The 27,635-nt window shown below is 32.8% G+C and overlaps 1 protein-coding gene across 1 annotated transcript; it reads right to left on the bottom strand.

Moving 5' to 3' along the window:
- Positions 1-613: 613 nt before the first annotated feature.
- Positions 614-27,288, bottom strand: LOC144839153 (kinesin-like protein KIF28P). Its single transcript, XM_078694466.1, has 7 exons — positions 27,186-27,288; positions 15,342-15,474; positions 14,804-14,882; positions 14,310-14,398; positions 8,810-8,930; positions 1,251-1,332; positions 614-725 (listed from the first exon to the last, which is right to left on the bottom strand). Exons 3-7 carry the CDS (start codon positions 14,871-14,873, stop codon positions 614-616), a joined length of 474 nt encoding a protein of 157 aa, XP_078550592.1. The 5' UTR covers positions 14,874-14,882; positions 15,342-15,474; positions 27,186-27,288.
- Positions 27,289-27,635: the final 347 nt, after the last annotated feature.

The following is a 27,635-nucleotide window of genomic DNA, read 5'->3' as shown; positions in this document are numbered from 1 at the left end:
TAATTAATTAATTTGAAACGATAAACGATATTATATTATATATATATATATTATATAGTTATATTGAATCTTTTTAGTACAAATAAACAAAAATATGTAATACGACATCTTCACGTAAAGGTATAATTCTGGTAAAGTTACAAAATGTTATGCAAGTTTTTTTCACAAAAATCATGGAAAAAAGAAGAATAAAGAAGAAGATGAAAGAGAAGATCCTGACAATCGCAACAACAACAAAAGTTGCGGATAACAAAAAAAAGTTGACGATCTCATACAATCACAAGGAGTTATCCTCCATGGTGCGGATAACTGATTACATATTTTCATTTTCTTAAACTAGACGCCTATTGCTACTTGACTTCAATTACGTCATGTCATAGCAACAAAATGAGTAGTAAGATGAGGATATTCTATGAGGCCTGGCCACGGACATACTTTGTCAGAGGCCTAGAAAATATGAAAGTTACCATAGCACTATGTTTCCTATGTATACATATTTTTTAGTTTTTATTTGTTTTCAAACTGATCTTGTTCTAATATAATAAGCCCAGTGGAATTAAATTCTAGTTTAAGTAAGTTTAAATTGTACTTTACTAAGATTATACAGTAATTTTTACCTCAAAGCTAAATCCACGATTTTAATGGTAGATGTTTTTGTCATGTTTTCTCCAACATCATTCAAGCCTTTCTGAGCAAAGCTGATGGACACAATGCTATGAGATCGCCTAAAAGTGAAAAATAAAAATCAAAACAATTATATAGAGCCAATTCCAAAAAAGGTGCATTGTATACTAAAAACAAAAAATGTTTAATTAATCAAATAGTGCGGTCGGATGTCCGCTCCAGCTCGATATTTGATATTTGGCTTACTTTGTTATTCTTGAGTTGCTGAGTTCAACCAATTTAGGTGCCATTTTTTTTAACCTCCCCTTCAGCCGCCATTTTGAATTTTAAAATGGCTGACATTCCACACTAAACTTTGTCATCCATGGTATCATCAGAAAGGGAATGTAACACTGATCATTTTATCCCATTCCATCCATATCAAAAAATGCATAGTTACATAATAATAAAACAAGTCACATGACCAATAAAGGTCAAATGATCAACATGTAATTTTCTCAAAATACTGTACTGTTTGGTATAAGTTGGATAACATTTTTTTATTCCGAATACAGTTTTACTAACGTTAGTATTAGCTTAGCTGCAAGTGTTTGCAGTTTATAATAGAATTTAAATCCTAGCCATACCCGGTTCTATTCCTTGTTCCTTCATTGATTCTGTTATGTATATCTGCATAACTCTCTACAGTTACTGTAGTAAGTCCAACAACTGGTAAAAAAGGAAGAAAGTACAAATTCAGAAAAGTTTATCAACATCATGAGGTTTGAGAAGAAGGCTACAAATACCTTGGCATATTGCAGCTGGATAGGATTTTTTAAGATCACATCTGAGTGTATGTAGATTTAAAAACAATGTAAATCCAAACTAAATGGTGGAAATTTGATCAAGGCATAAACACATGGGATGTCAGTGTATTACATCACCGCAAACAACATCTAGATTTGTACTCATCACTTTGGACGAGTTAGGTAAAATAGGTAAAAGTTAAAGGTAAATACATATATTATAAGGAATTATGGGACCCACTTTATGTTCTGATTTTTAACAGAACAGAAAAAAGTTGATTACGTCATCATTAATTGCATATAAAATTTTAAAACTATGACATTTTCTTGGACCGAAATAACAAACTTAACATTCCTTCTTCTTTCAAATGTTCATATATTAAAGGTAAAAGTATATACTTTGACAGTGCATCATTTGTCAAAATGTTTAAAGATGTCATCATAGTAAAAAAATATGATTTATTGTGGTATGTAATAATCTATCTGCACCAATACAAAACTGCATAGTAAATGCACAGAGGAATCTTTCTTCAACTTTTAGTCAGTTGTGTGTGTGTCAGGTGGTTTCGCGTCTATAGCATTCAAGGTACCGAGATTGAGTCTCACCTTGGGAAACAAAATGAAATAAGATTTTTTTTATATCCGTATTGTTTGTTTAATTTTATTTCTTAGTGTATAGGTGTATAGGTATATCACAGGTCTTCGTCGAGTGCAGACGTGTTTGAGCGGAGCTCTCACACGTATACGTTTTTAGATACAGTACTCGCTTACCTGTGATAGCATGTTCCAAGGATAAGCTACTAACTGCATGAGACCTGTATACCTACCTGGATAGTGAACGTATCGGTTGCATTAAATATAAGTACACTTTTGTTATTTATTCTAACTAAGCATCTACAATGGCCAACGTGGAAAACAATGAGCCAAATATTTCTAATTTAAATATTAGCGCCGTTGAACCGAACACCTGGCTGTCGACACTCATCAAGTCAATCATGGGCTGCAAAACCATTGCTGATATTAAATCAACATTATGCGACGCAGTCACCAAGATTGTCTCCTTGGAAAAAGACATTACCATCCTCAATCTTGAAATCACCGAAAAGAACTGAGGAATTTGCACGCCGATATGCAGGAAGATACTGATTTCATGGATGTTAAGCTGAAGGATATTGCTGAGGATACGCAGCAATCCACTACGGAATGCATAGAAGAGATACGCGACAAAATCGACAACCTAGAAGGACGTCAACGCCGTAACAATCTGAGGTTTACTGGCATACCCGAACAAGCGGAGGATAGCGAAGGTACCGTTAATTTCCTTTCCTCGTTTATTTCCAATACCACCGGCATCAAAATCGCTAATGATGATATACAACGAGCCCATCGAGTTGGACCACGTAATACCACCAGGGATAAACCGAGACCAATTGTTGCATACTTTCTCAGATACTCCACTAAAGAAAGAGTACGCAAGGCAGCTCCAAAAGTGAGACCTAAATTTAGAGATAATAACATCTACGTAAATGATGATTTTACCAGCAGAGTGATAAGTAGAAGAAAGGCCTTATACTCATCGATGAAATACCTGCATTCCAACAAAGTAAAGGCCTGGCTCCACCTTGACAAGTTGCGTTACATAGATGCAAATGGTTATGTTCGCACATTCATCGACATGGATCATCTTGCCAAATACTACCCGAACCTCAAGGAAGCACATGCCCCCGAAGCTACTGAGTAATTCTAGTCGTCGCCATAATTAACTTTACATTGACTCTACTTACCGTCAACCGAAATATTACCTATAATTAATTTTTATTTCAAGAATTGTTTATTTTGCTTCTCATTAATTATGTATTAATGTATACAGTCTCATGCATGCTTATTGCTGTATTTCTTTTTTAGATAACGTTATACTCAGCTATTGTTAATGAATGTTAATTATCTTCACTTACTTCCTTTTTATGACTTTAATGTGAACTCTGAACTTACTAACAACAATGATATTTCTAACATAACTTTTAATCCAGTTAATTACTATGAAAATGACAAATATAATGAATCTTTTGATCAACTAATTAATAATCTCAATTCTCAGTCAGTTACCCTAGATGAATGCAGCTTTTATGATTATTCACAATTTAATTCTAAGTTTAATACATCCTTTAATACTAAACTATCTCTCCTGCATCTTAATATTAGAAGTATTACGCATAAAGTTAATGATCTCGAATGCCTTTTGAATTCAATTAATAACAAATTTTCCATAATCGGTATCAGTGAAACATGGCTTTAATAATGAAAACTCTCCTATTCCTTTCATTAATAATTACTCCTTCTTTGCAAGCAATAGATGCAATAATCAAATTGGTGGAGGAGTTGCATTTTTTATACGTAATGATATTAGCATTACAATTCGAAATGACTTAAAATTACCAGACGACCTTTCCGAATCACTTTTTGTTGAGATTGAAAATTCAAAGACAAAAAATGATATTATAGGAATTATTTACAGAGCCCCCTGTGGAGGGCTAGATTCTTTTACTAAATCTGTTGATAATGTATTAACCCAAATTAACAATGAAAACAAAAATTGTCATCTCATGGGAGACTTCAATATTGATTTATTAAAATTCCATAACCATAAATTAACAAATACCTACCTTAATACTTTAATTTCCCATTCTTTTTTTCCAACTATTTCAAAACCAACCAGGATTACCTCAACTTCGGCCACCTTGATTGACCATTTTTATTCCAAACAATCTAACTATAAAATAGTTGCTGGTGTTTTACTTAATGATATCTCCGACCACCTTCCTATATTTCAGTTCATTGATCAAGAAAATAATGATCAAAACCTTGATGATAATAGCGCCAACTATTCATATCGTATAAACGACCTAAATGCCTTATCGATTGATTTAGAAGGTGAAGACTGGTCTATGATCTTTGATTGTGACCCAAGATTGAGTTTTGATATATTTATTGAAAAATTTACAAATATCCACTCCAGACACTTGGTTAAAAGTAGTATAAAATCAAATAAAACGTTTAAACAACCATGGATGTCATCTGGTCTCTTAAAATGTAGTTCACGGAAACATAAACTCTATAACAAATATATGCACACACGTAGTAATAATGACAAACTAAACTATACAAAATCAGGCCCGTATAAAGCATTTATAATGGGGGGGGGTGCGAGCGAAGCGAGCAACAATGGCGGGGGGCCAGGGGGCCGCCAAGGGCCCCCGGTCAGGGCGCAGGGGCAGAAGGCCCCGGCAAAATTTGCGCTATTTGACGTTCTAAAGACTGATTTAAGACTCTTTGTTGTGGCTTGGGCTAGTTGAACGATGGACACCAGAACTTAACGCTTTCATGATGTTTAAAGGCCAACTTAGACAGCGTCGATTTTCCAGCAGCTTTCCGCTTTCTAGCTTCCTGCTTCCTTCCCATGTTTAGGCGCCGTATTCGATAGTGTCTGTATTTACCGCCGGTTGTCTGTATTTCCAGCAAATTACCGCCGGTTGTCTGTATTTCCAGCATGCAAAAACACTTTACCGCGTACCGCGTACATGAAGCGCTAAGCTATTGCTTGTCGTCACATGATCGACTGCGCATGTTTCACATCGAGTTTGTAGTCAGTTCAGATTCCGTAATTTAATTACCGGTATTTTTTCATTTTATATTAACATATTTTTGTTTGTATACCATTGATAATGTAAATTTTGTGTATATATAATGATTGTCTTTAGTTAAACAAGACTAGAAAAAATACCAACCGAGGAAATAGTGGACCTTTTGGGACTTGGGGGGGTGCGTCTGCACCCAACGCACCCCCCCCCCCCCCCCCCTGGATACGGGCCTGAAAATATAACAATATTTTCACTAATCTTTGTCGCACTGCTAAAAAGAATTATTATACTTCCCAGTTTGATAGATATAAAGGTAATCTGAAGAACACATGGCTTGTAATAAATTCCGTTTTAAATAAAGTATAATAATAACAAGCACCCGAATCTAATTAAAGACGGTGATAATGTTTACAAAACTCAATAAGAGATATGTGAATCGTTTAACAACTATTTTTCTACAATTGGTCCTAATATTATTAATAGTATGCCAACTAATTTAACTGATCCATTATCTTATCTTCATTCTGCGTTTGCCAACTCATTTTATATTAGCCCAGTTTCAATTGATGATGTTAACCTAACTATATACAATCTAAATTCTAATAAAGGGTCTGGATCTGACGGTATTACTGCTCGTGTCTTAAAATCTGTATCTCCCTTAATCATCCACCAACTTACCCATTGTATAAATTCATCTTTTTTATCTGGCACTTTTCCAACACACTTAAAACTAGCTAAAGTTGTGCCCATTTTCAAGAAAGGTGAACGAAGTCAATTATCTAATTACCAGCCAATATCACTACTTTCAGTCTTTTCCAAAATTATTGAAAAACTCATGTATTCTAAACTTTCTGATTATCTCACAAAATTTGATATACTTAATAAGCGCCAATATGGTTTTCGAAAAAATCACTCTACATCCCATGCCGTTTTAGATCTTATTAATAATATTACAAATTCATTTGAGGAATGGAATTAGAGGTATATCATTGAATTGGTTTAATAGTTATTTGAAAGATAGAAAACAATATGTTGCATTAGGATCTTGTACATCGTCGACGATGGATATTACTTGCGGAGTGCCACAGGGATCTGTGTTTGGGCCATTGCTCTTCCTTATTTATGTTAATAATCTGGCTAACGTCAGTAACAAAATGCAGGTAATATCCTTCGCCGACGACACCACCTTATTTTATTCAAATTCCAATATTGATTTATTATTTACTACATTCAATGATGAATTAACAAAATTTTGTGACTGGTTTATTTCAAACAAATTACTTATTAATACTCTTAAAACAAATTATTTAATTTTTCACAATTCTCAATGTAAACTAAAAGTTGATAACCTAAATATACTTCTTGACGGAATTCAAATTGAACGTAAAACTGAAACACTTTTTTTAGGTGTATATATTCATGAAAACCTCAAATGGACCAGTCATCAAAATTACGTTTCGAAAAAAATATCAAGATCTATTAGTATTATTAACAGACTTAAGCACTTCTTCCCTCTAAATATTTTAATTTCTCTTTATAACACACTTGTACTTCCTTATTTCCAGTATTGTAACATTATTTGGGCTGCAGATTAATACTCTTCTAATATTGCTAGATTAACTAAATTACAAAAACGTGCAGCTAGAATTATTACTTTTTCACCATATAGAACCTCATCTGAACCCCTTTTTAAACGTCTTGGTATATTAAAATTAACGGATATTCACAATGTGCAAGTTGCCAGTTTTATGTTTAATTATTTTAAAAACCAACTTCCTATTTCTATGATTGATATGCTCAGTAAACGTACCAAATTTCACAATTACAATTTAAGAACTTCTCATTTAAACATTCCTTTTGCTAGACTTACTAAAACTAAATTTTTTATAACTATATCAGGTCCTAATTTGTGGAATCATATCCCGCCAAATATCAAAACGGCAATATCATTATTTACTTTCCGAAAAAAGTTAAAGAATCATTATATATCTAAATATTATACTGCCTAGTTAATATACTTATCATCATTATTTATACTCATATACTATTTAAGTTTATACAAAATATTAGTTGTTGTTTATCATTGCAATCTTTAATCTATACTATATATAATGTATATATAGTATATATACTATAAATCCAAAGGCAAATTACTGAAAAAAATGACAATGCTGTGGGTATCAGTGGCTGGATCTCAATGGAGATACAAAAAAAAAAAAAAGCGAAAAGCTAAATCAAAACGATAAAGTAAACAGCCAGAAAAGTTAGCAGAGATACTATATATATACATAATTATATATGTGTACATATTTTTTTTCATTTACCGATATCGGTATTTATTTCATTTATATCATGAAAATATAGAAATATAATTTAAATAATTTTGATGAAGAAGATGTTAGTTATGTTATTATACTGTAATTTTTATCCTTAATTATATAATTATATATTCTAGGTTTATTTTATTTTTTTAGTAATGTGTTTTGTTGTGGGTCCCTACGAGACAAGTTTTTAACTTCTAGAAGGGATCCATGATAATAATGACTACCTATTACTGCTTTATCTATGTTCACTTTAATATCTTTTTTCTACTTTGTATATATTCATTCATTATTATCTAAATAAATATTATCTGATTAGTATATGCATGATTGTAAAAAAAAATAGTAACTTATGTCTTTATTATTATGTAACAAGGGTGGTTTATGACATTCGCGGAGGGATCTTTGATCAGATTGTGATACCGGCTATTGTATTTGCGTTAGCAAGATCCTATCTTCAAATATAATAATTAAAAATTCTGACAAAATCAATCAAACAATATATCTTTTAAGAATCAATTATCTTTATTTAAATCAATGCATATAACCTATAATTCGTCGTAGTGACAAATTAAATCTAGTTAATGGTTGGTTTTGCTTTAATTTATTCAACCCCCAGGAAGCCTACAATTGGCCGAACAATAAGCTGGTCAGAAACAAATAATATACATTTGAAAATATGATTGTGTACGTCAAACAACTTAATAAAAAACTTGATAATAAAATAAAACAAAAATTTACATTATTAACAATCATTTGTCCGATTCATGCAAATTCATGTGCAAAATTGATTAGAAATCGAGTTTGCACATTTCTAATTGTTAATTGTGCATGCACGTGTAATTAACTTCGTAGTATGCCATTTTTATTTCATAGAAAGTTGCTCCATACAGTATATACTTTTGTTAAGTTTCATTGAAAAACGTCTGTTGGTTCTGAAATTAAGATCAATCATAAAATTTCCTAAAATTGCGCGTAACTTACAATACTCTGCACGGCTCCGACATTATAAAACAAAGTTTAGTGCACAACTTCACATAAACAAGGTCTGTATGTTGACGCAGTTCCGAATTACGAAATATTCTGTTGTAAAAAGTTTGGTGTGAGATTTGGATTAAAAATTATGGCCTCTCTACGCTGTTTACACACACACAAACAGGTGTGGGTTAATCTATAGGCTTAAAGTTTGATAAAATCAGGTGATCTATAATTTGAGCCGACCGAAATGCAATTTTTTATATTTTCCAGAAATTTTTCCCATAGTCTAGGGAAAATTATAAAATTACAAACAAATTAAAAGTGATATATCCTAATTAAATTATTTGCTTGACTTGCATTCTGGAAACAATACCAAAATGTAGTCTGGTAAATATGTAGTGTACGATTATGAGAAACAGGCTTAAAACACAGAATGGTAAAAGGTTAAAGTATGCAACTTTACCATAAAAAATTCCTAATTTAGGATTTTGTCGAACAACAAGGCCTCCACTATTGAAGGTTTCAGAGTTCTGCAGCAAATCTTGTACGCGATCATTGTAAATCTCCATCATACTTAAAGAAACCTGAAAACAAAACGTGCAGTTTATTATTTATCAAAGTTATCATGAGTAAAGATGAAAGAAAATGACATATTGTATGAAAACAGAAAGACAGAATTTTGATATCAAATTTTAGATTACTTAAAGACTTAAACTATAACAATTTTCATTCTTGTTGGTATATTTTGTATCAATTGTTAGTTTCATGTCAATGTCAATAAAAGCAAGTTCAGCCACTGTTAATAGTGAATAAATTTGGTCTAATATTGTGATAGTGTGGGTGGCAAAAGGGGGAAATCATCACCTGAAAGGGGACAAATTGCTATCCGACTTTTGTAAATTTTCCGTATATTACATAATCAATAAGGATAGGAAACAATCTCAAGATATAACGGGTCAAAGTTCAAAATTTACCAATTATATGAATGTATCTGTATAACCAATTTATGGTCTTGTATTACATTTTTCTGGTAATAGGTATCTATTCAGTTACCTTATAAAAAAATATTTTGCGATTAATGTTCAAATGTAAATATTGACCAATCATAGAATTTGCCTATAAACTAATAAAAAAAATAACATTTAACATAAAATGTAATCTTTAATCCTTCTGTTAAAGCCACTAGACCTTTTTTCGACCTAATTTAAGGTCACACACTACATTTTTTGTAAAACTACTATATGGACCTATTGTGATTTAACCATTTCAAAACGGTTGAAAATGTGAAAAATAAGCCGATTCTAATACTAAAGTGGCCCTCTATAAATAGCAGAATGCATCGTGCGCGGATTGATATTTTCATATTGTGATGTGATGAATCCATTTTCGATTGATCATGAAAGGGTAAACAAATAAAGTAGCATAACTTTTCAGCGAAAATACCAGGTCTTCCCCAATTTGTATTAACAAATTCTGCCGAAAAAGGAAAGACAATTTATTCAGCAATGAGACAACGGCGGACTTGGCCTATAGCTAGCATACGATGTTACTTGGTTACCGCTATTTACCAGAGGCCTACAAAACTAAGCCTACAAAGGCTTAAGACTATCTACGAGAGAACATTCGACGTGAGCTACTTAGGTAGTGCATTGTTTTTCTCTTTTTATCAAAATTAATGTTAGAACATAAGACAAGGAATGACCTGGTTTAATGTTTTTAAAGTTATATATCTATATTATAAGTGAGAGAGTTTGTACGTTTGTCTGTCTGTCTGTTTGTTTGATATACAAATTTTTGTTACTGCACATAGCCTTGCATTTTGGGCATCAAAATGACCGCAATTGTACCGGGAAGGTTCTAAACTACATTTGAACATCATCCGCCATCTAGGATCCAAGTTAGGGGCCAAAATGGCCCACTTTTCCCCACTTTCGATGTTGGTTTTTTGTAAAATGTTCATTAAGATAAAGAGCGTCAATATCGTGGTATATTTTGAAAGCGTGGATTAGTCTAATATATACTTAACTCTATCACTTATTTTCAGGTATCCAGTAACGGAAAGTTCGGCCTGACCAACATGTGCCCTAGGGGCGAGATCGAGAATAAATCTCACAATTTTGTTTCGTGTTACTTGAAGCTTATTTTTCAGGACAGTATTGATACCACAATACCAGGACGAGACAGCATAATCAAGAATACTTTGAATTAACGCCGTGCATAACAGCTTACGACTTTGCATGTCCAAACAGCTAGCCTGTCTGTACATGAACTTTAATCTGGAATTTGCTTTTTTAATTATATTGTTAACATATTCTTCATTAGACACACAATTATCTATTTGTAAACCAAGGTATTTAATGGAATTGCAACTATGGATGGTATGTTCATAAAAAATTATATTCGGAACCAGATGAATTTATTTAATAGTTTTAATTATTGTTCGTTCGTCATTAAATGATGTTTTTTAAATTGATATTCTATTTAATAATTTAAGAAATAATAAAAATTAGCTTATCAATCAACTAATTGAATCAAACAATCTACTTTTATTTCAGAACAAAGTCCATGGCTTACTGATAGATATATATATATATATGTATAGAGCAAAAGTATAAATTGAGACTAAACTATAGTACTTTGCATATTCCGGTGTAGGGACATTACTCCTTATGTCTTAGTGACCCACAAACCCCAACATTCTTGTAAACAAAATGTCTAATTTCTCAGAACTTTCGTTATACAGCCGCCGACACTATATAACCTTGACCTTGTAGTATCGTGCACGCGCGCAAAAAGCATTGAACATCGACTTGGAACTATACGTACATAATAGTAAGCCAACTAGTTAACAACTACACACTAGAAGCAACAATTACACAACATGGCCTTGACCTTGAAGTATAGTGCACATCAAATAACAAATATCGTCTTGAGAACTATTACGTACATTAAACCAACAAGTTAGCAATGCAAATATCGCGCACAAAAGCATCAAAATAGTAATAATCCAACGCGTTAACAACGACCCTAACAGTATCGTGAACACACAAGTATTGAAACAACTCAATATAATCATGCTATAATGTATTAACACGATCAAAATTGTTTGAGTCTAGCACTAATTTGGGTTTATATTTTTTTTTTTTACATTTGTGGGCGAAAAAGTCTCTCTTTTTTTTATATTTGTGGGCGTTATCACATTTGTGGGCGATGGTTGTTTTCACATTTGTGGGCGCTGTTTATTACATTTGTGGTTGTTTTCACATTTGTGTGTGATGCGTTTTCACATTTGTGGTTGTTTTCACATTTGTGGGTGATGCGTTTTCACATTTGAGGTCGTTTCCACATAGTGGGTGATACGTTTTCACATTTGTGGGCGTTTTCACATTTGAGGGCGTTTTCACATTTGTGGGTTCAACATCCCTCTACATTGTTTAAACAGAGATTAAAGCAACATTATATCTATAGAAATATTCAAGTTAAGTAATCTCATTTTGTTATTTTGGTTTTTTTGGGTTTTTTTTTTGTACTAATGTTTGTTCTATTTTGTGTTGTATATAAATATCGACCCTTGGGTGGCCAAGCCATAAAAATAAATTTTCTTTAAAATATGCACAATGAAAGAGGTTTGCTTGAAAAATGCGCAGATAAAATTATCTTTGATATCTGTATCTTGTTGTCATAGTAACGGCCATTTTAAAAATTACAGCATTTTTCCTATTATTTCACTGTCAAATAAGGTAAACGTTGATTTCAATAACTCTTACACGGATTGTTGAAATTTAATTTAATTTTTAATACAAGATGATGAAAGACTTATAAACAAACTGAAAGCAAAAAATTGTTGGTTATTTATTATGCTTAGTCTACAGTAGGCTGCACTACAACGATTGTAACGTACAGCTGGAATCAAAATCATTCAATAAGCGTCAACAGTTGATGGTATTAGCATTGTAAACAGTTTAGTTGACGGTTATTTTTTATTTTACACAACTCACATTTATTCAATTGTTCGAAAATGATGACCTTTTTTAAATTAAAAAAAAGTTCATACGTCTAAAGAGGAATTGTTTTAGTAATAGAATAGTTAAAATTGGACGAAATTGATAACGTTTACACGATATGTGCGCTATTGAATGTGGCGAAAGAGAAAAAATTCCTATTTTTTACATTCGTGTGGCCATACGATGACGTCACAACCACTGAGAGGTAAAAATTCTGCATGAATTCATATCTACAACATATCTGCTTACATATTAAGTTAAAAAAATCGGGGGTCACCGTTGATCCTGAGGAACTATAATAGATTCAAAATAGGCATAATTTTACACAAATTTGCATAAAATTACCAAATTTCAAGCGCACGATTTTTGAAGTTTGACGTGCACGTGTGTCATTAGTTTACATTCATAATTCATCAAATATGAAAGAAATGTATCACAAAAATATATAGAACAATAATGAAGCGCAAAAACAGGCTTTGTAGGCTGCATACAGGCTACGTGCGCAAAAGCGCGCGCGCAACGCAATTTTTTTTTAAAAAGGTAGAAAGTTGATTAGAAATCGATTTTGAGCATTTTTAACTTTCAAAGCGCGCGTACGCGAAAAAAACCTAATCTTCTTACGTGTGTCCAAGTTTCATTTAAAAAATTCTGTTAGTTTTTAAGTTATAGTCAATTTAAGAATTTCAGAAAATCGCCCGTAGTTACGCTACGCGGCCATATTTTCATTAAACCAAAGTCAGGTGCACAACTACATATATACGTGCACCTACTGGCCGAGTTGCAGCTGAGCTTTCGCCGTTTCAGAGATCTGCTGCACACAAAAAATGAGCAGAAAAAATGAAATTTTTGACAATTACAATAGGCTATCGCTCTACAGAGAGCGATAGCCTAATTAAAACCGAAATGTAGAGTAGACATTACTCCATACATTGATAAAAAGAATTAAATGTTTGAACAAGGAAAACTGTACTTATGGCTATTTTTTATCATACGCTACCCAAAATTGTTTAATAATCTAGAACTCAGTGTTGTGTTAACTTGTGTTCGTACATATTCATAGCTATAAATATGTGCATAACAATGCTTAAATGACTCAGAGTATAGGCCTATCATATATTATATATATACGAGAATTTTAAAGATGTATTGTCCCTTTGACTAATTCCAAAAAAAATAAATATTTCAAAAAAAAAGTGGGTCATTTTGAAGTATCATAATAGTTATTAACTTTCACCAAAAATTAGTCAAAAAAAAAATCATTTAACTGAAATACAGACATTTTTTTGCTCAAAAAATAACTTTGACTTCCAGTCAAAGTTTTCGATCAAAACATATCTCATAATGCAATACGCTTGTTTGGCTACTCTGTATGCATAATCATAAACTTCCTCGCGATCTGTGTGAAAACACCTTCTCAACCGTGATGAGTTGTAAACAATTCTAATTAGCATCATGCATACTAGTGGTTTGAAATCTTTGTTTGCGACGATTTTCCAGACGAAATGTAATAAAATTAATTTACCTGTTAATTACGTAAACTTGTTGTTTTTGGCTCGAATTTTCGAACTTAAAGTGAGTAACTTTAATATTACTTTGATATGGCCAATTTAAATTTAGAATATTTTGTCCTTCATTTTTTGTGTTTCAAGGGATAATACATCTTTAATTGTATTTATATGCAAGTTTATCTATTAACTAACCATTTTTTGTATTGTATATTACTGTACATAATGTTGTTATATTGTGGAAATCAAATAACGACGATCTTGTATAGAATAGATTTTTCGCGTAGAAATGTATGTTATGATTGTAAATTGACCGTTTTATAGCAATGGTCTAAAAAACAGGGGTCGCATTAGCAAGATTGTCGATCTGATAAATTTGGCTTTAATCTGGAAGCTAAGGCTATAATGCATGTTTTTTTGAATATTATGTATTTAAAAATAGCATTAGAACTACCTGATATTCCTCTCCTTTAGACTTGTCAGCTGTTTTCTTTTTTGATTCTATACCTTTGAATAATTCCTCAAAGACAATGGGCACAATTCCTAATTCATAATGTACAAAATAATCTTTGTTTAAGAATCTCTTTGTTTACCAAATTTAAGCAAAATCCATGACGTGACAATGTAAGTAATTGAGCTGGAATGACACTATAATGCATAATCAGGTGAAGCATTAAATGTGGGTGTTATTATTGATCAAAATTAGATATTACAGTAATTTTGTGATATATCTACACTGGAAGTTCAAGTATGTGGAGGTTGAGACACAAGGATATATAAGCAGAAAAAAGGAAATTCTGAAGAAGCTTAAACAGAGTATGCTTTCTGAAATTGTACAGTACTGTATATGTGCAGTGTATTTTTGCTTTTGAAATGTAAGATTAAGAGAAAATATGTGGGGGAAGTCTGGGGATCATATTTATGCCAGTTCCAGTTTTCAGTACTTACCAGTGTTTGAGTCGAGTATCTTTTTGCCTATTTTCTTGTTGAAAAAGCAAATGCTGTTTACAACAGACATCAACAACTTCTGTATGAAAGCATGCCAGTGAAAATGGTTGGAATAAAGAAATGAAGTGAATAGAAAAAACACCTAAAGATAATGTACAAGAACTGTTTATTGAAAATGAATGCAGTGATTTGATTGATAGACTAAATATAGCATTTATGCAGTACTTTTTAAGGTGATATAGCATTGTTTAGCAACATTACAATAACAATTCACTAAACTCTTTTTATGCATTTTTAGTATCTAAAAATCAATTTTGGCAGACTAAGAGTGATTTCATTATAAATCTGAATAAAGCATAAAACAGAAACACCTAACATGACCATATCTTGGTTCGCTGCTTTGACATATGTCCACATCCAACATTCATTTTTAATGATACGGTGAAACATTTACCATGTGTCAGTTAGGCCCTCAGCAGATTTAAACAAGTTAAAAATGAAAATAAAGGTGTGCAGAATTTAAAAAAAAATGAAATACCTTTATTTACACCACATCCCATCATGGAGTATAAATTTTCAGCGCTATCCTGTCCATATGCAAACAAACAGCAATTATAACCATTCCACGCATTATCAAGTACTCCCTGGCCAAGATTGTCAAAAACAATTTGCTAAGAAATTAAAAAGAATATTATTAACACTTCTCACAAGCCTTAATATGGTTTATCACACACTTCAGTTGTACATTAAAATTTCAGATGATAAAAAAAACCAAATTTAATCATTTGATGTACAGTATGGTCGAGTGCTAGACCAGCACTGTGTCCGAGTTGGTGATCACCTCTCTTAACGACCACCTCTCTTAACGACCACTACCACTCGTAAGGAGCCATCTCTTTTAAAGGACCACCACCGACCAAACGTCGATCTTTTTTGTCATTAAATTTTATTAAAGTTAAAATTGTTTAGATTGTTGTCATTTTATATTTTTATATTGATATACTACATTTTTATACTATATTTTTATATCTCTTTTCTGTGATAAATGAGCAATGAAATCAAAGGTGTTTCTACATTAGCTTGAGGTTTTACTACATTGCGGTTGATTGTTCTACATTAACCATTTATTTCGACATTAGCTGGCATTTTCTACATTAGTGGTTTTAACAAGCATCAAATCAAATCAAAATCAAATCTTTATTCGTTCCATATAGAAAATGTACATGGAAAAATTGTTTTCCTCGACAGAAAAATATGGTAAAACATTCACAATTACATCATACATAGAACAAATTTACAATTTAAAAACATTAATTAAAACATCCATCAACAGTAAAACTTTAAAATATATATTGCATGTGCGCTATTATGATCTAACAATCTTTGAGTTAAAAATAGAGTTGAATTTGGTACAAAAGACAGTCTGTTTCTTGACGTATCAGTTTTAGACTTGTTCTTATAAAATCTCATATGTAATGGATGTTTCTTATCTTCTAAAATGTTACTTAATTAATACTTAAGAGCCATTGTCTGTAAAAATCAAAGATTTGGTGGCAGATGTAAAAAAATGGATTTCTCTCAAATTTTTACCATGAATAGACATTTCAATAAAAAGCATATCTACAACATTCATTTTAATTTTTAGCCTCCGTTGCCATGACAACGGTCAATTATCCAAATTTTGATGTTTTTGCCATTTTTCACAGATTTTCTATATTGAAAAAGTACAAACTTATATACTTATTTTAACCAAAAATACTTACAGTATACAGTTTTTGTTTATAGCAGTGTAAACAACACGTATTGAGTTCCATTTAATGTAGAAAAAAAAAATTTACAAAATGGAGTTTGGTTGATACCATTGTTTTAAAAAGGGGTGTTTTTAAAAAATATTTTTTTTATAAAAGTATACCTCATAAACGTACCTATAACTTCCAAAGTGGTGTTTTTATATCAATAAGGTTTTGTAATTTGATAGTCAATAGGTTTGTCAACAATAATCACGAAAAAAACACTGGGGTAAATTTCGTACATAGGTTTTGTGTTGCCAGGAAAATACGAAAAATACAAAAAAATACAAACAAAATATCAACAAACAAAACACATGAAACACAATTTAAATATGGCTAATCCAATAATAAAATGTATATGTGGCTTGTCATAATGCTACTAGAGTCATACGAATAGTTTAGATAAAATAGGAGAATGTGTTGCCAGGTTTATTTCAATTAATTGCCAGAAAAACAGTATTTTGCATTGAAATATTTAGTTGATGGAAAATAATTTTTACATCTATTATGTGTAAAAAGATACAGAAAGACCTCCCAAAAACTCTGACCTTGTAAATAGGTCATTTGAGGTCAAAAGGGGTCAGAATGCAAAACAGGACAGGTCCCCACTTTCCTACAACTATTAATGTTTGATCAAAATTTACAAGATCGTTCATAACAATTCTCAACAATTTTCATTTTTGACTTATAGTGTTACCTTAGCAACCATTTCTATGTGTAACTAAGGAAAGTAATTTTAAAAAAAAACGTAAAAAATGGCGTTTTTATGAATACAAAGAATTTATTGCATTTGTAATTTTTCTCAATTTTACTTCTACTGCATTCTAATAATCTTAAAGTGATGACAAACTTGACCTTGTAAATTCATTCATTTTGAGGTCAAATGAGGTCAACATTTTACCATAGTAACTGTTTCTATGCGAAAATATTTAAAAAATAAGGGGTTTTTCATAAATACAAAACATTTTGCCAAATTTACTTTAAATACTGAATCCTAATAATCTCAGAATAAAGGTAAACAATTGACCGTGTTATCTTAAACCTGTTTACAAAAAAAAAATTATATTTTACATATTGAGGTCAAATGACATCAACATTTTACCTATAGTGTATTGTAGCAACTGTTTCTATACGTAACTAAGTACAATATTTTTAATATGGGGTTTCATGACTACAAACAATTGATTACATATAAGCTTTACTGCTTTTTCCCAAATTTACTTATCTACTGAATCCCAGAAAATATCTGACCTTGTGAAAGGGTCATTTGTTGGGTCAAATTATGTCAAAATGTATTATTTATGTTATCTTAGAACCTGTTTCTATGCGTAACTAAGGATAATTGTTTTTTTTAATACAGTTGAACCTCCCGTAAGTGGCCACCCTCGGGACCTGGAGAATTGGCCGCTTACGGGCTGTGACCCCCCGATAAAGGGCCAAAATCATGTATTATGGCTATACACGATATTCTTAACGAAGCGAGCCTCTCAATTTTCCAGCTAATTGTATTATTATTTATAACCAGGTGGTTTAGTATTTTTTAGCATTTTCAGACAAATTTTAAAAGCTTTTATCATATGAAAAATGGTCGGTCAAAATCTGTGTAGTTTTCTCATCTCTTCACAGTAATGTTTTTAAAACAACAAAATAAAGAAATACAATAAACATGGACCTCTAATCCATAGGTCCATGCAATAAGTATCACATTTTTCGGGTGGCCGCTTACGGGAGGTCATTTATCATACAAAAAATCTCATTTTTAGTATAAAAAGGTGCCCACAGCTGCTTACGGGAGGTGGCCGCTTACGGTAGGTACCAAATGCACTAATTAGATAGGAAGAACAAACAGGCTTTTCAAAGTGCGTCCGTTAAGGGAGGTGGCCGCTTACGGGAGGTGCCTGCTGTAAATAAAATATGGGGTTTTCATGAATAAAAATAATCACAGAAGAAAGTCCTTACGAATATGACCTTGTGAAACGGTAATTTGAAAATGCAAATAAGGCATGCCTGCTAATAATCTACAAATTAAAATTTAATAAGTATAAAAATTCTAAAGAATATCTCAATTTTAGTTACCATAGTAACTGTTGCTAAGGGAAATTAAATAATTATCAGATAATCATTAATTAACAATTAATACTGAATCCAACCATCACATTAAAAAAAAATATAGAATTTAAAACCAATATTTAATATAAAGTGTGATATTTTACATGCTGACCTTAAATGAAATGAAATTTCACATCAGGGCTTCAATATTTGTTATGTAGCATTAACATACCTGAGTATATCATTGACTTTTGATTGGTTTAAATTTGGGATGGGGAAAGTGGTGGATCCAGGAGTTTGAAATAGTTAGGGGTTGGAGGCGAGGGTCTAAAAACTTAACGTTATGTCCTATCTTTTGCATTGCAATTTTTAACTTGGGGTGGATGGGGGCTTGGAGAAAGGGGGAGGGGGTGGGATGGAGGAGTTTGAATCCGTCTATTGGTTACGGCGATGGTAGCGGCAGTGTGGGTGGTGCTTGAATGCATGTATTTGACACTCTATAGTGGTTGATCGACCAAAGTGTTACAGTTTATCTTTTTGTAGTTATTGTTGGGAGTGGGGGGGGGGGGGGGGGGTGGTGTGGGTGGTAGTCGAAAGTGGTGGTGGATGGGCATGTGGGATCTGCTTAGGTTAGCAATTAAAAGAAGTAAAAAAATGAAAGAGGAGCTTAAAAATAAGAGAGGAGTAATCTGTTGCAAAGATTAAAATTCACAACGATCTGATAATTTATTCAAATTTCCAGAGGATATAACCTATAAAATGACATTAAAACTTGGAATTACAGAATCTATAATTAAAAATATTGGTTTTTTTTCTCACAACACAACTAGAACTATATAAAACATTAAGAATTTTTCTGACCAATGAGTTTCAAATCAGATAATCAAAGAAAATAAAATGTTTTTACTAATATACCATGTTTTTTTTTTATAAAAATGCCTATGTTTCTCGCAACACTGCTTGTAGATTTTTAAATTACCCCAGTATTTTATTTTAGAAATCAATTAATAAACATTAGAACTACCTATTTGTAATAAATCAGCTAAAAAAATACACCACTTTGGGCGTTATGGTGAAGTAAAGTTTAGTTGCATTTAACAATTTAAAAAAAGTGAAAAACACCCCTTTTTAAATAAATGGTATCTCCCAAAGTATGAAATCAAAAATTTAAAAAAAATATGAAACAGGTACACAATGCATTGTTTTTATGCATACACTAATTATTTTTTATAATTAAATGAACAAAACAAAAATATCGTTCATCAAAGTAGTACCAATATCCATTTTAAAAAACCTTAAAAAAGGACAAAATTTGTCAAAAACACAAATTTGGCCGTTGCCATGGAAATATATGTGTGAAATAAAAAATACTTCATATTTGATTTCTCTCAACACATATATAGCCATGTGCAAAATTTGAAAGAAATCCATTTTTTTGAGTCTGCCACTATTTTTGATATTTCTTTGATTCTTACAGACAATGGCTCTTAAGACCTGGTTTTCATAAAGATATTTTAAATCATTAACTGTACAACCAATTATATTTGATGCTATCTTAGTAATTCTAATGAGACCTTTCTTGTGTGTTTCATTTAAACTACCGAATCAAGCAATAAAAGAGATAACTAGTACTGATTGAATAACTGTTTCATAGAATAATTTCAAAGTACAACAGCTAACATTAAATTTATTTAGCTTTCTGAGAAAATATAAACTTTGGTGACCTTTCTTAATTATTTGGCCGTATTTTTTTCAAAGCTAAGTTGATCATTAATATGTGTACCAAGATATTTGGTTTCATGAACACGTTCAATTGTCTGATCATTAACTATCAGATAACTTTTTTCATTTTTCTTTTTCCTAAAATCCCATATAATTTCTTTAGTTTTATTAAAATTAATCTTAAGGTAATTGTCATATTGCACCATGACATTAATTTAACATATTCAGCCTTATACACATGATCGTCAGTATTTTTCAATAGACCAATCAGTACCATGTCATCTGCGTATTTAATTATATGACACATGCTACAAGATCGACATTCACTAGTATATATTGTAAATAAACTTGGTGACAGACAACACCCCTGGGGTGCGCCAGTGTTGATCCTTCTCATCTCTGAGATAGATTTATCAACTTTAACATACTGTAGCCGATTTGTAAGAAAATCACCAACCCATAGAGAAAGGTAAGGATTAACCTTCCATTCAGACATTTTATTCATTAAAATATGAGGCTGCATCAAATTAAATGCAGATGAAAAGTCTATAGTAGAGCAGTTAATGACATGAGCTGTGCATTTTATTACCAAAGCATGAAACTTGGCACAAAGTTTCTTTAATGTATATAGATTCAAAACATCGGGGGTGCCAAGTCTCCAACGTCCGGTATGGTGGCCATCTTGATTTCAAAATGGCCACCATAAAAACAAAAAATGTTCATATCTTGGCAACTATACACATTAGAGACTGGTCTCAAATTGTTCACAAACTATATATTTCTATTTGCTCTAATGAAAATTTTCGTCCAAAAATGACCGGAAATTTTTAGTTTGACCTTTAACCTTGTATTTGTATATCTCTGTAACTACTTGTCATTTTCAATCGATTTTGGTGTCATTTTGTTCAGAATAAATACATTTATATTTGTAGTAATGAAACATTTTCACATAAAATGACCGGAAATACGATTTAAGACCTTTGACATTTATTTATTGATTTTTAATTATGTGAATATACTGTATGTGGTTTTTGTTGGTCTTAAATGCACCTAATTTTGAACTTTGACCTGATAGGCGTAATTATATTAAATGATTAATGGACTTAAATTGTATATAGTACATAAAATTGGTAAACATTGTGCTTGGTGGTACCATTAGTTTAATGATGTTGGCACCTTCTGATTCGCTAAAAGTTTTAATAGTTTGACAGAGGAAATAACATACATGTTATGGAATACCGTAAAACCTCGAAAAGGTGATATAGTATGAGGTTCTTTTCGAGATAGACTGTATTTGAATGTCAAATGAATAGTATGATGATCGTGTTTATATCAATATATTATTAATGACCTTACAAAGAACCCTTTATATTTCAACAATCAAGCCTCAGTTATTCTACAATTTATTGTTTTCCAAGTGGTAGGCCTATTTTGATTGCATCTTCTTTTTGTATGCTTCCTCGGTTAATATGGCCGTACCCCTCCTTCTTTGTCTGTAGATGGTCTTATACCCCATTTTTTGTCTGTGGATGGTCTTATACCCCCTTCTTTGTCTGTGGATGGTCTTATACCCTCTTCTGTGTCTGTTGATGGTAACACCCCTTTCTTTGTGTGTGGATGGTCTTACACCCCTTTCTTTGTATTTAGATGGTCCTACACTCCCTTCTTTGTCTGTGGATGGTCCTACACCCCTTCTTTGTCTGTGGATGGTCTTATACCCCCTTCTTTGTCTGTGGATGGTCTTGAACCCCTTTCTTTGTCTGTGGACGGTCTGTGGACGGTCTTATACCCCTTCTGTGTCTCTGGATGGTCTTATACCCCTTTTTTGTCTGTTGATGGTCTTACACCCCCTTCTTTCTCTGTGGATGGTCTTATACCCCTTTCTTTGTCTGTGGATGGTCTTATACCCCCTTCTTTGTCTGTAGATGGTCTTATAATCCCTTATTTGTGTGTGGATGGTCTTACACCCCCTTCTTTGTCTGTGGGTGGTCTTACATCCCCTTCTTTGTCTGTGGATGGTCCGACACCCCCTTCTTTGTCTGTAGATGGTCCTACATCCCCTTCTTTGTCTGTGGATGGTCTTATACCCCCTTCTTTGTCTGTAAGTGGTCCTATACCCTTTCTTTGTCAGTGGATGGTCTTACACCCCCTTCTTTGTCTGTGGATGGTCTTACACCCCTTTCTTTGTATGTGGACGGTATTGTACCCCCTTCTGTGGATGGTCTTATACCCCCTTCCTTGTCTGTTGATGGTATTACATCCCTTTCTTTGTCTGTTGATGGTATTACACGCCTTTTTTTGTGTGTGGATGGTCTTACACCCCTTTCTTTGTGTGGATGGTCTTACACCCCTTCTTTGTCTGTGAATGGTCTTACATCCCCTTCTTTCTCTGTGGATGGCCTTACACCCCTTTCTTTGTCTGTGGACTGTCCTACACCCTCTTCTTTGTCTGTGGATGGTTCTACACCCTTCTTTGTCTGTGGATGGTCTTATACTGTACCCCCGTCTTTGTCTGTGGATGGTCTTATACCCCCTTCTTTGTCTGTGGATGGTCTTATACCCCCTTCTTTGTCTGTGGATGGTCTTATACCCCCTTCTTTGTCTGTGGATGGTCTTACACCCCCTTCTTTGTCTGGACCCACTACTTTGATTGATTAAATCAGACATTGTTTCTTGTATGATTAGGAGACCAAGACCTTCAAAGTGAAAGTCCACAGGTGGATGCCTAAAAAGGTCTTGTACAGAACAATATATTGTAGGTCCATGTCACTAATTTGAGGATTACTTGAATAATTATATTGAGATGTCTTTTACGAATTGATTTGGTTCGGATTTTGCTAAAAAATCAATGACTAGAGAAAATCGAGGAAAAGGATTCAGATGGTTTAAGCCTGGTTTCCATAAAATCGCTACACCGTTTCTATTGAAATCGCTACACGCGCAGATGTCGCCGACGCGAATCAAGGAGGTCTCCCCGATTCATCGCAGACAAATCGGCAAAGTTCAACCATGTTCAACTTTGCCGATTTTGTCGGCGATGAATCGTATACGTGTGTACCAAAGAATATTTAGCGCTCGCGTACTAGATCCCCGATAAATTCTAGCGTTTCCATAGAATCGCTACGCTCTGTCGGCGACAGCAGTCGGCGGCAAGGTGTAGTGATTTTATGGAAACCAGGCTTTACAGCAAGGTCCATTACCATAAAAATTGAGTACATTTTTTTAGATGCAACGAAAATGAACAAGAATTATCTGAGTTTCTGACTAATGAAAGTAGGTCTACTGCACAAATGAAACTCATGAAAATGAGAACTTTCCGAACTTGTCTCATATGCAGCATCAAAGAGGCCAACGAAAGAATGCTACTTTACATCAAAAATATTTCCAAATGGCATCTAACAATTCAATTCAATTTTTATTTCAGACAATTGTCCATATGGTATAATACATTAAAAAAAAAGAAGAAAAGATGAACGATTGACACATCACAGTTTAGCAAACAAGTCGGCATAGATGAGCTCAGTGATTGCTGTTTCTCAGTGATCTGTCATACTTTACGCCTATCCTATCACATCAAAAGTCAAAAATTCAGAATAATAATTCCTGGTCATTTTTGCATTAAGTATCATTTATTTCATAAAAAAAATTAGGTGCATTTATACCAATGTAAACCACATACAGTATGTTCACATAATTATATATGTCAAAGGTTATAAATTGTATTTCCAGTCATTTTATGTGAAAATGTTTCATTACCACAAATATAAATGTCTCTATTCTGAACAAAATGACACCAAAATTGATTGAAAATGATCAGTAGTTACTGAGATATACAGATAAGAGGTCAAAGGTCAAACTGGAAGAAACGTCATTTCCGGTCATTTTTTGACGAAACTTTTCATTAGAGTAAATAGAAATATGTGGTTTGTGAACAATTTAACACCAGAATCAAGTCTCTACTTTTTATAGTTGCCAAGATATGAACACTTTTTGTTTTTATGGTGGCCATTTTGAAATCAAGATGGCCGCCATACCGGACGTTGGACACTTGGCACCCCCCGATATTATGAATCTATATACATCAAAGAAACTTTGTGGCAAGTTTCATGCTTTGGTAATAAAGTGCACAACTTGGCTATTTTTATGGCGTTAACTGCTCTACTACTATGAATAGCCCTCAAACATAGGTCCCCTTCTTATCTAAATGTGAAACCACCAGGTCTAACAAGGTTATAATAGCATCATCGACCCCTCTGTTACATTGATATGCAAATTGGTTATTATCCATAAAATCACTACATTCAGACATTAGTTGATTTCTAACAATCTTGTCAAGAATCTTCATTAGAATAGATGTTAATGCCACTGGTCTGAAGTCGATTTTAGGGTTACACATTTTCTGAACAGGTATCCCAAAGACCTTCCATAGATCAGGTACCACCCCCGTGTTTAGTGAACACTGGAAAAGCTGGCTTATTATTGGTGAAAGCTGAGAGGCACATGATTTAATCAAACGCCCTGATACACCGTCCGGACCCTTTGCTTTACTAACATTTACCCTTTCCATATATTTCTTAACATCATCTACATCAATTTTTATTGCACTTTTATCATTCATTTCATTTTTAAACCCTTCAGCAGATGCAGTCATTTCAGATTTAAAATTTATTTTATCAAATCTAGAATAAAAAATATTAAAATCATTTGGTTTAAAACTGTGTTCAATTTCATCATTTTTCTTCCCCATACCCGTAATTTTCCTAACTCCATTCCAGGCCTGACAGGTGTCCCGGCACTTGAATTTGTTCTCAATTTTTTCTCCGTATTCTTTTTTACATGCTTTGGTTTTCTTATTTACACATTTTTTAATCTTTTTCTTTTCCATCTTAGTGCATTTGTTTTTGGATGCAATATATTTCTTAAGTAATTCCTTTCTTACATCTTTTGTGAGCCAAGGCTTATTATTATTAAATATTATAATTTTCTTTTTAGGTAAGATCAGATTTTGACAGAATTTTATGTATTCAACAATTGCTACAGTAGCCTCATTTAAAGTTTCCGAAGAGTCCATAAACATATTCCAATCAGTGGCTTCATAACACCCTTTTAACTCATTAACCTTATCCTCAGACCACACTAATCTTTCTATAACAATAGGTTTCTGCTGTTTAAGTTTCTGTTTATATTTCGGAATAAGATTAATACAATTATGATCAGAATTTCCTATACCTGGTAATTTATACGGCACCTTATAGGCTTCACTAATATTCCCAAAACACTTATCTAATACATTTTCTTTTCTAGTAGCACATTTAACATACTGTCTATACTCGGGTAGGAACTTCTTGATCTTGCAACCCTTGTTAAAATCGCCCATCACAAAGTTTGGTGCATCTGGTGCAATCTTCTCCATCCTGCGAATAACCTCAGAGACTTTCTGTGCTGCGATCATGTCGTTAGCATTTGGGTGGATATACGCACAAGTAATATATATTCTGTTAAATTCTCTCGGAAGATAATACCGTCTCAACGAAAGTGTCAACAATTCAATGTCAACAGAACAATATTGTTCCTTCACCGAAACATTTCTGCACCATTTATTATTCACGTAGATACATACACCACCGCCTTTAGCTTTACCGGTGACATCCCTGCTCCTATCCATACGAAATAAGGAAAAACCATCAATACTTAACAATTCATCCGGATCGGTATTGCAAAACCATGTTTCTGATATGCATATCACACACACATTTCGGTATTCATTTCGATATTTACAACACGCTTGTAATTCATCCATTTTGTTTCTTAACGGTCTAGCATTACCAAAAATTATCGTGGGCAATGTCGGTTTAAATCTACTATAGTTATTGTAATTCCTTCTTCTTACCCGTGCCTTAATACCTTCTCTGCATCCTCTCTTCCTTTTGCGTATATAGTGAATAGGAATCGCTTTAAGATCAATTGGCTTTAGAGTTACTGTACATCTGGTTGTAGGCGAATTAATTCCTCTCGAGTGGAAGTCCTACGAGGGCCTGGCCCGCCTAGGCCTGACATTCCATCTTGATCGTTGATTGTTGTGTTAACATTCCACACATCGCCTGCACGGCATGCAGGCTGTTGCGATATGGCGTCAGGGTTCATGTTTGGGGGCTGGGATTGTATGCCCAGTATAACAGAACTAAAAATATAACAAAACACAACAAAAACACAACACCCTTCACACGATAAACTCCACGGATACCACAAAAACCACAAGGCATAGATAAAAATCTCAAAATCCACTGTACAAACATAAAAAATAGATTTAAAATTTAAGACGTTCTGTCGAGGTCTGACCGCCAAGTCCGGCGCAGATACTGCACAAGGATTTAGGTACAGTGAAGTATAATATAGTAAGATAATAGTAAGATAATATTAAAATACAGTAGATAAAACATTCTCCTTATTCTATTATTAATATTTGTACACTATTCTTATGAAAATGTGTTTTAAAATAAAAATGACAAACTTGTTGATTGTACAATCAAAATAATGAATATTTATAATGTAGAATGGACCAAATATTTCATAAGTTGAAAGATTGGTGGAGATTTCTAACAAACAAAATATTGTCAACTTTCAACAAATGAAAAACATTTATTACTGGTATTTGTTTTATACAGTAACTAACAGTAAAACACACAGTAAACTTTTATCAAATAAATCCACAGCTTCCATCTTGAAATGAATGTCCAAGGCTAGGTGGGAGAATGGGCCATTAAAAAATGCAGCGGATGCTGAAATTCAATAAGATTCACATTACAGTCATCAAAACTCACCTGATCAGCGTATTTCTTGTTCTCAGCTGCAAAATAGCCATTCTCTAAAATTTTAAAACCATCATGTGACCAATATGAATAATCAAAGGTGAATCGTTTTGGTTCTTCAGTTGGATTCGAAGGATCCTTGATTATGGTAGAATTCCCGTCCATCTCAATAATGCATTTTGCTCCATGGCTCTTTTCATAATCATTGTGATTTTTTTTTGTTAAGAATAATTGCAGGTTCGTTTGAGCTCAGGCATACTTATATAGAAATAGATAAGTTTTGTGCATCTTGCAGAGACAAACAGTCAGGAGGACACCATGTTAATTAAAAAATCGTAACTCTTGAATGGAGGTTCGTATGACAAAATTTACTGTAAAAGGTTCGTAAAAGATTGGTCTACATCCCTGTATAGATTGAAAAAAATTAGAAACATTTTTTCCATTGCCTAAAATCCATCGAAA

Source organism: Antedon bifida, chromosome 4, assembly GCF_963402885.1.
Source record: "Antedon bifida chromosome 4, ecAntBifi1.1, whole genome shotgun sequence".
Classification (NCBI taxonomy): Eukaryota; Metazoa; Echinodermata; class Crinoidea; order Comatulida; family Antedonidae; genus Antedon; species Antedon bifida.
The sequence above is the reverse complement of the archived record's forward strand: the minus strand, read 5'-3'. Positions and strand labels throughout refer to the sequence as shown.

What these genes read in the sequence shown, in the direction of transcription:
- LOC144839153 (XM_078694466.1), bottom strand. Translation starts at nt 14,873, where the DNA reads ATGTCTGTTGTAAACAGCATTTGCTTTTTCAACAAGAAAATAGGCAAA. An exon ending in CTAAAGGAGAGGAATATCAG is followed by an intron (nt 8,931 to 14,309) that starts GTAGTTCTAATG and finishes TTTTGTTTTCAG; the next exon opens with GTTTCTTTAAGTATGATGGA. An exon ending in GGAACAAGGAATAGAACCGG is followed by an intron (nt 726 to 1,250) that starts GTATGGCTAGGA and finishes TTTCACTTTTAG; the next exon opens with GCGATCTCATAGCATTGTGT.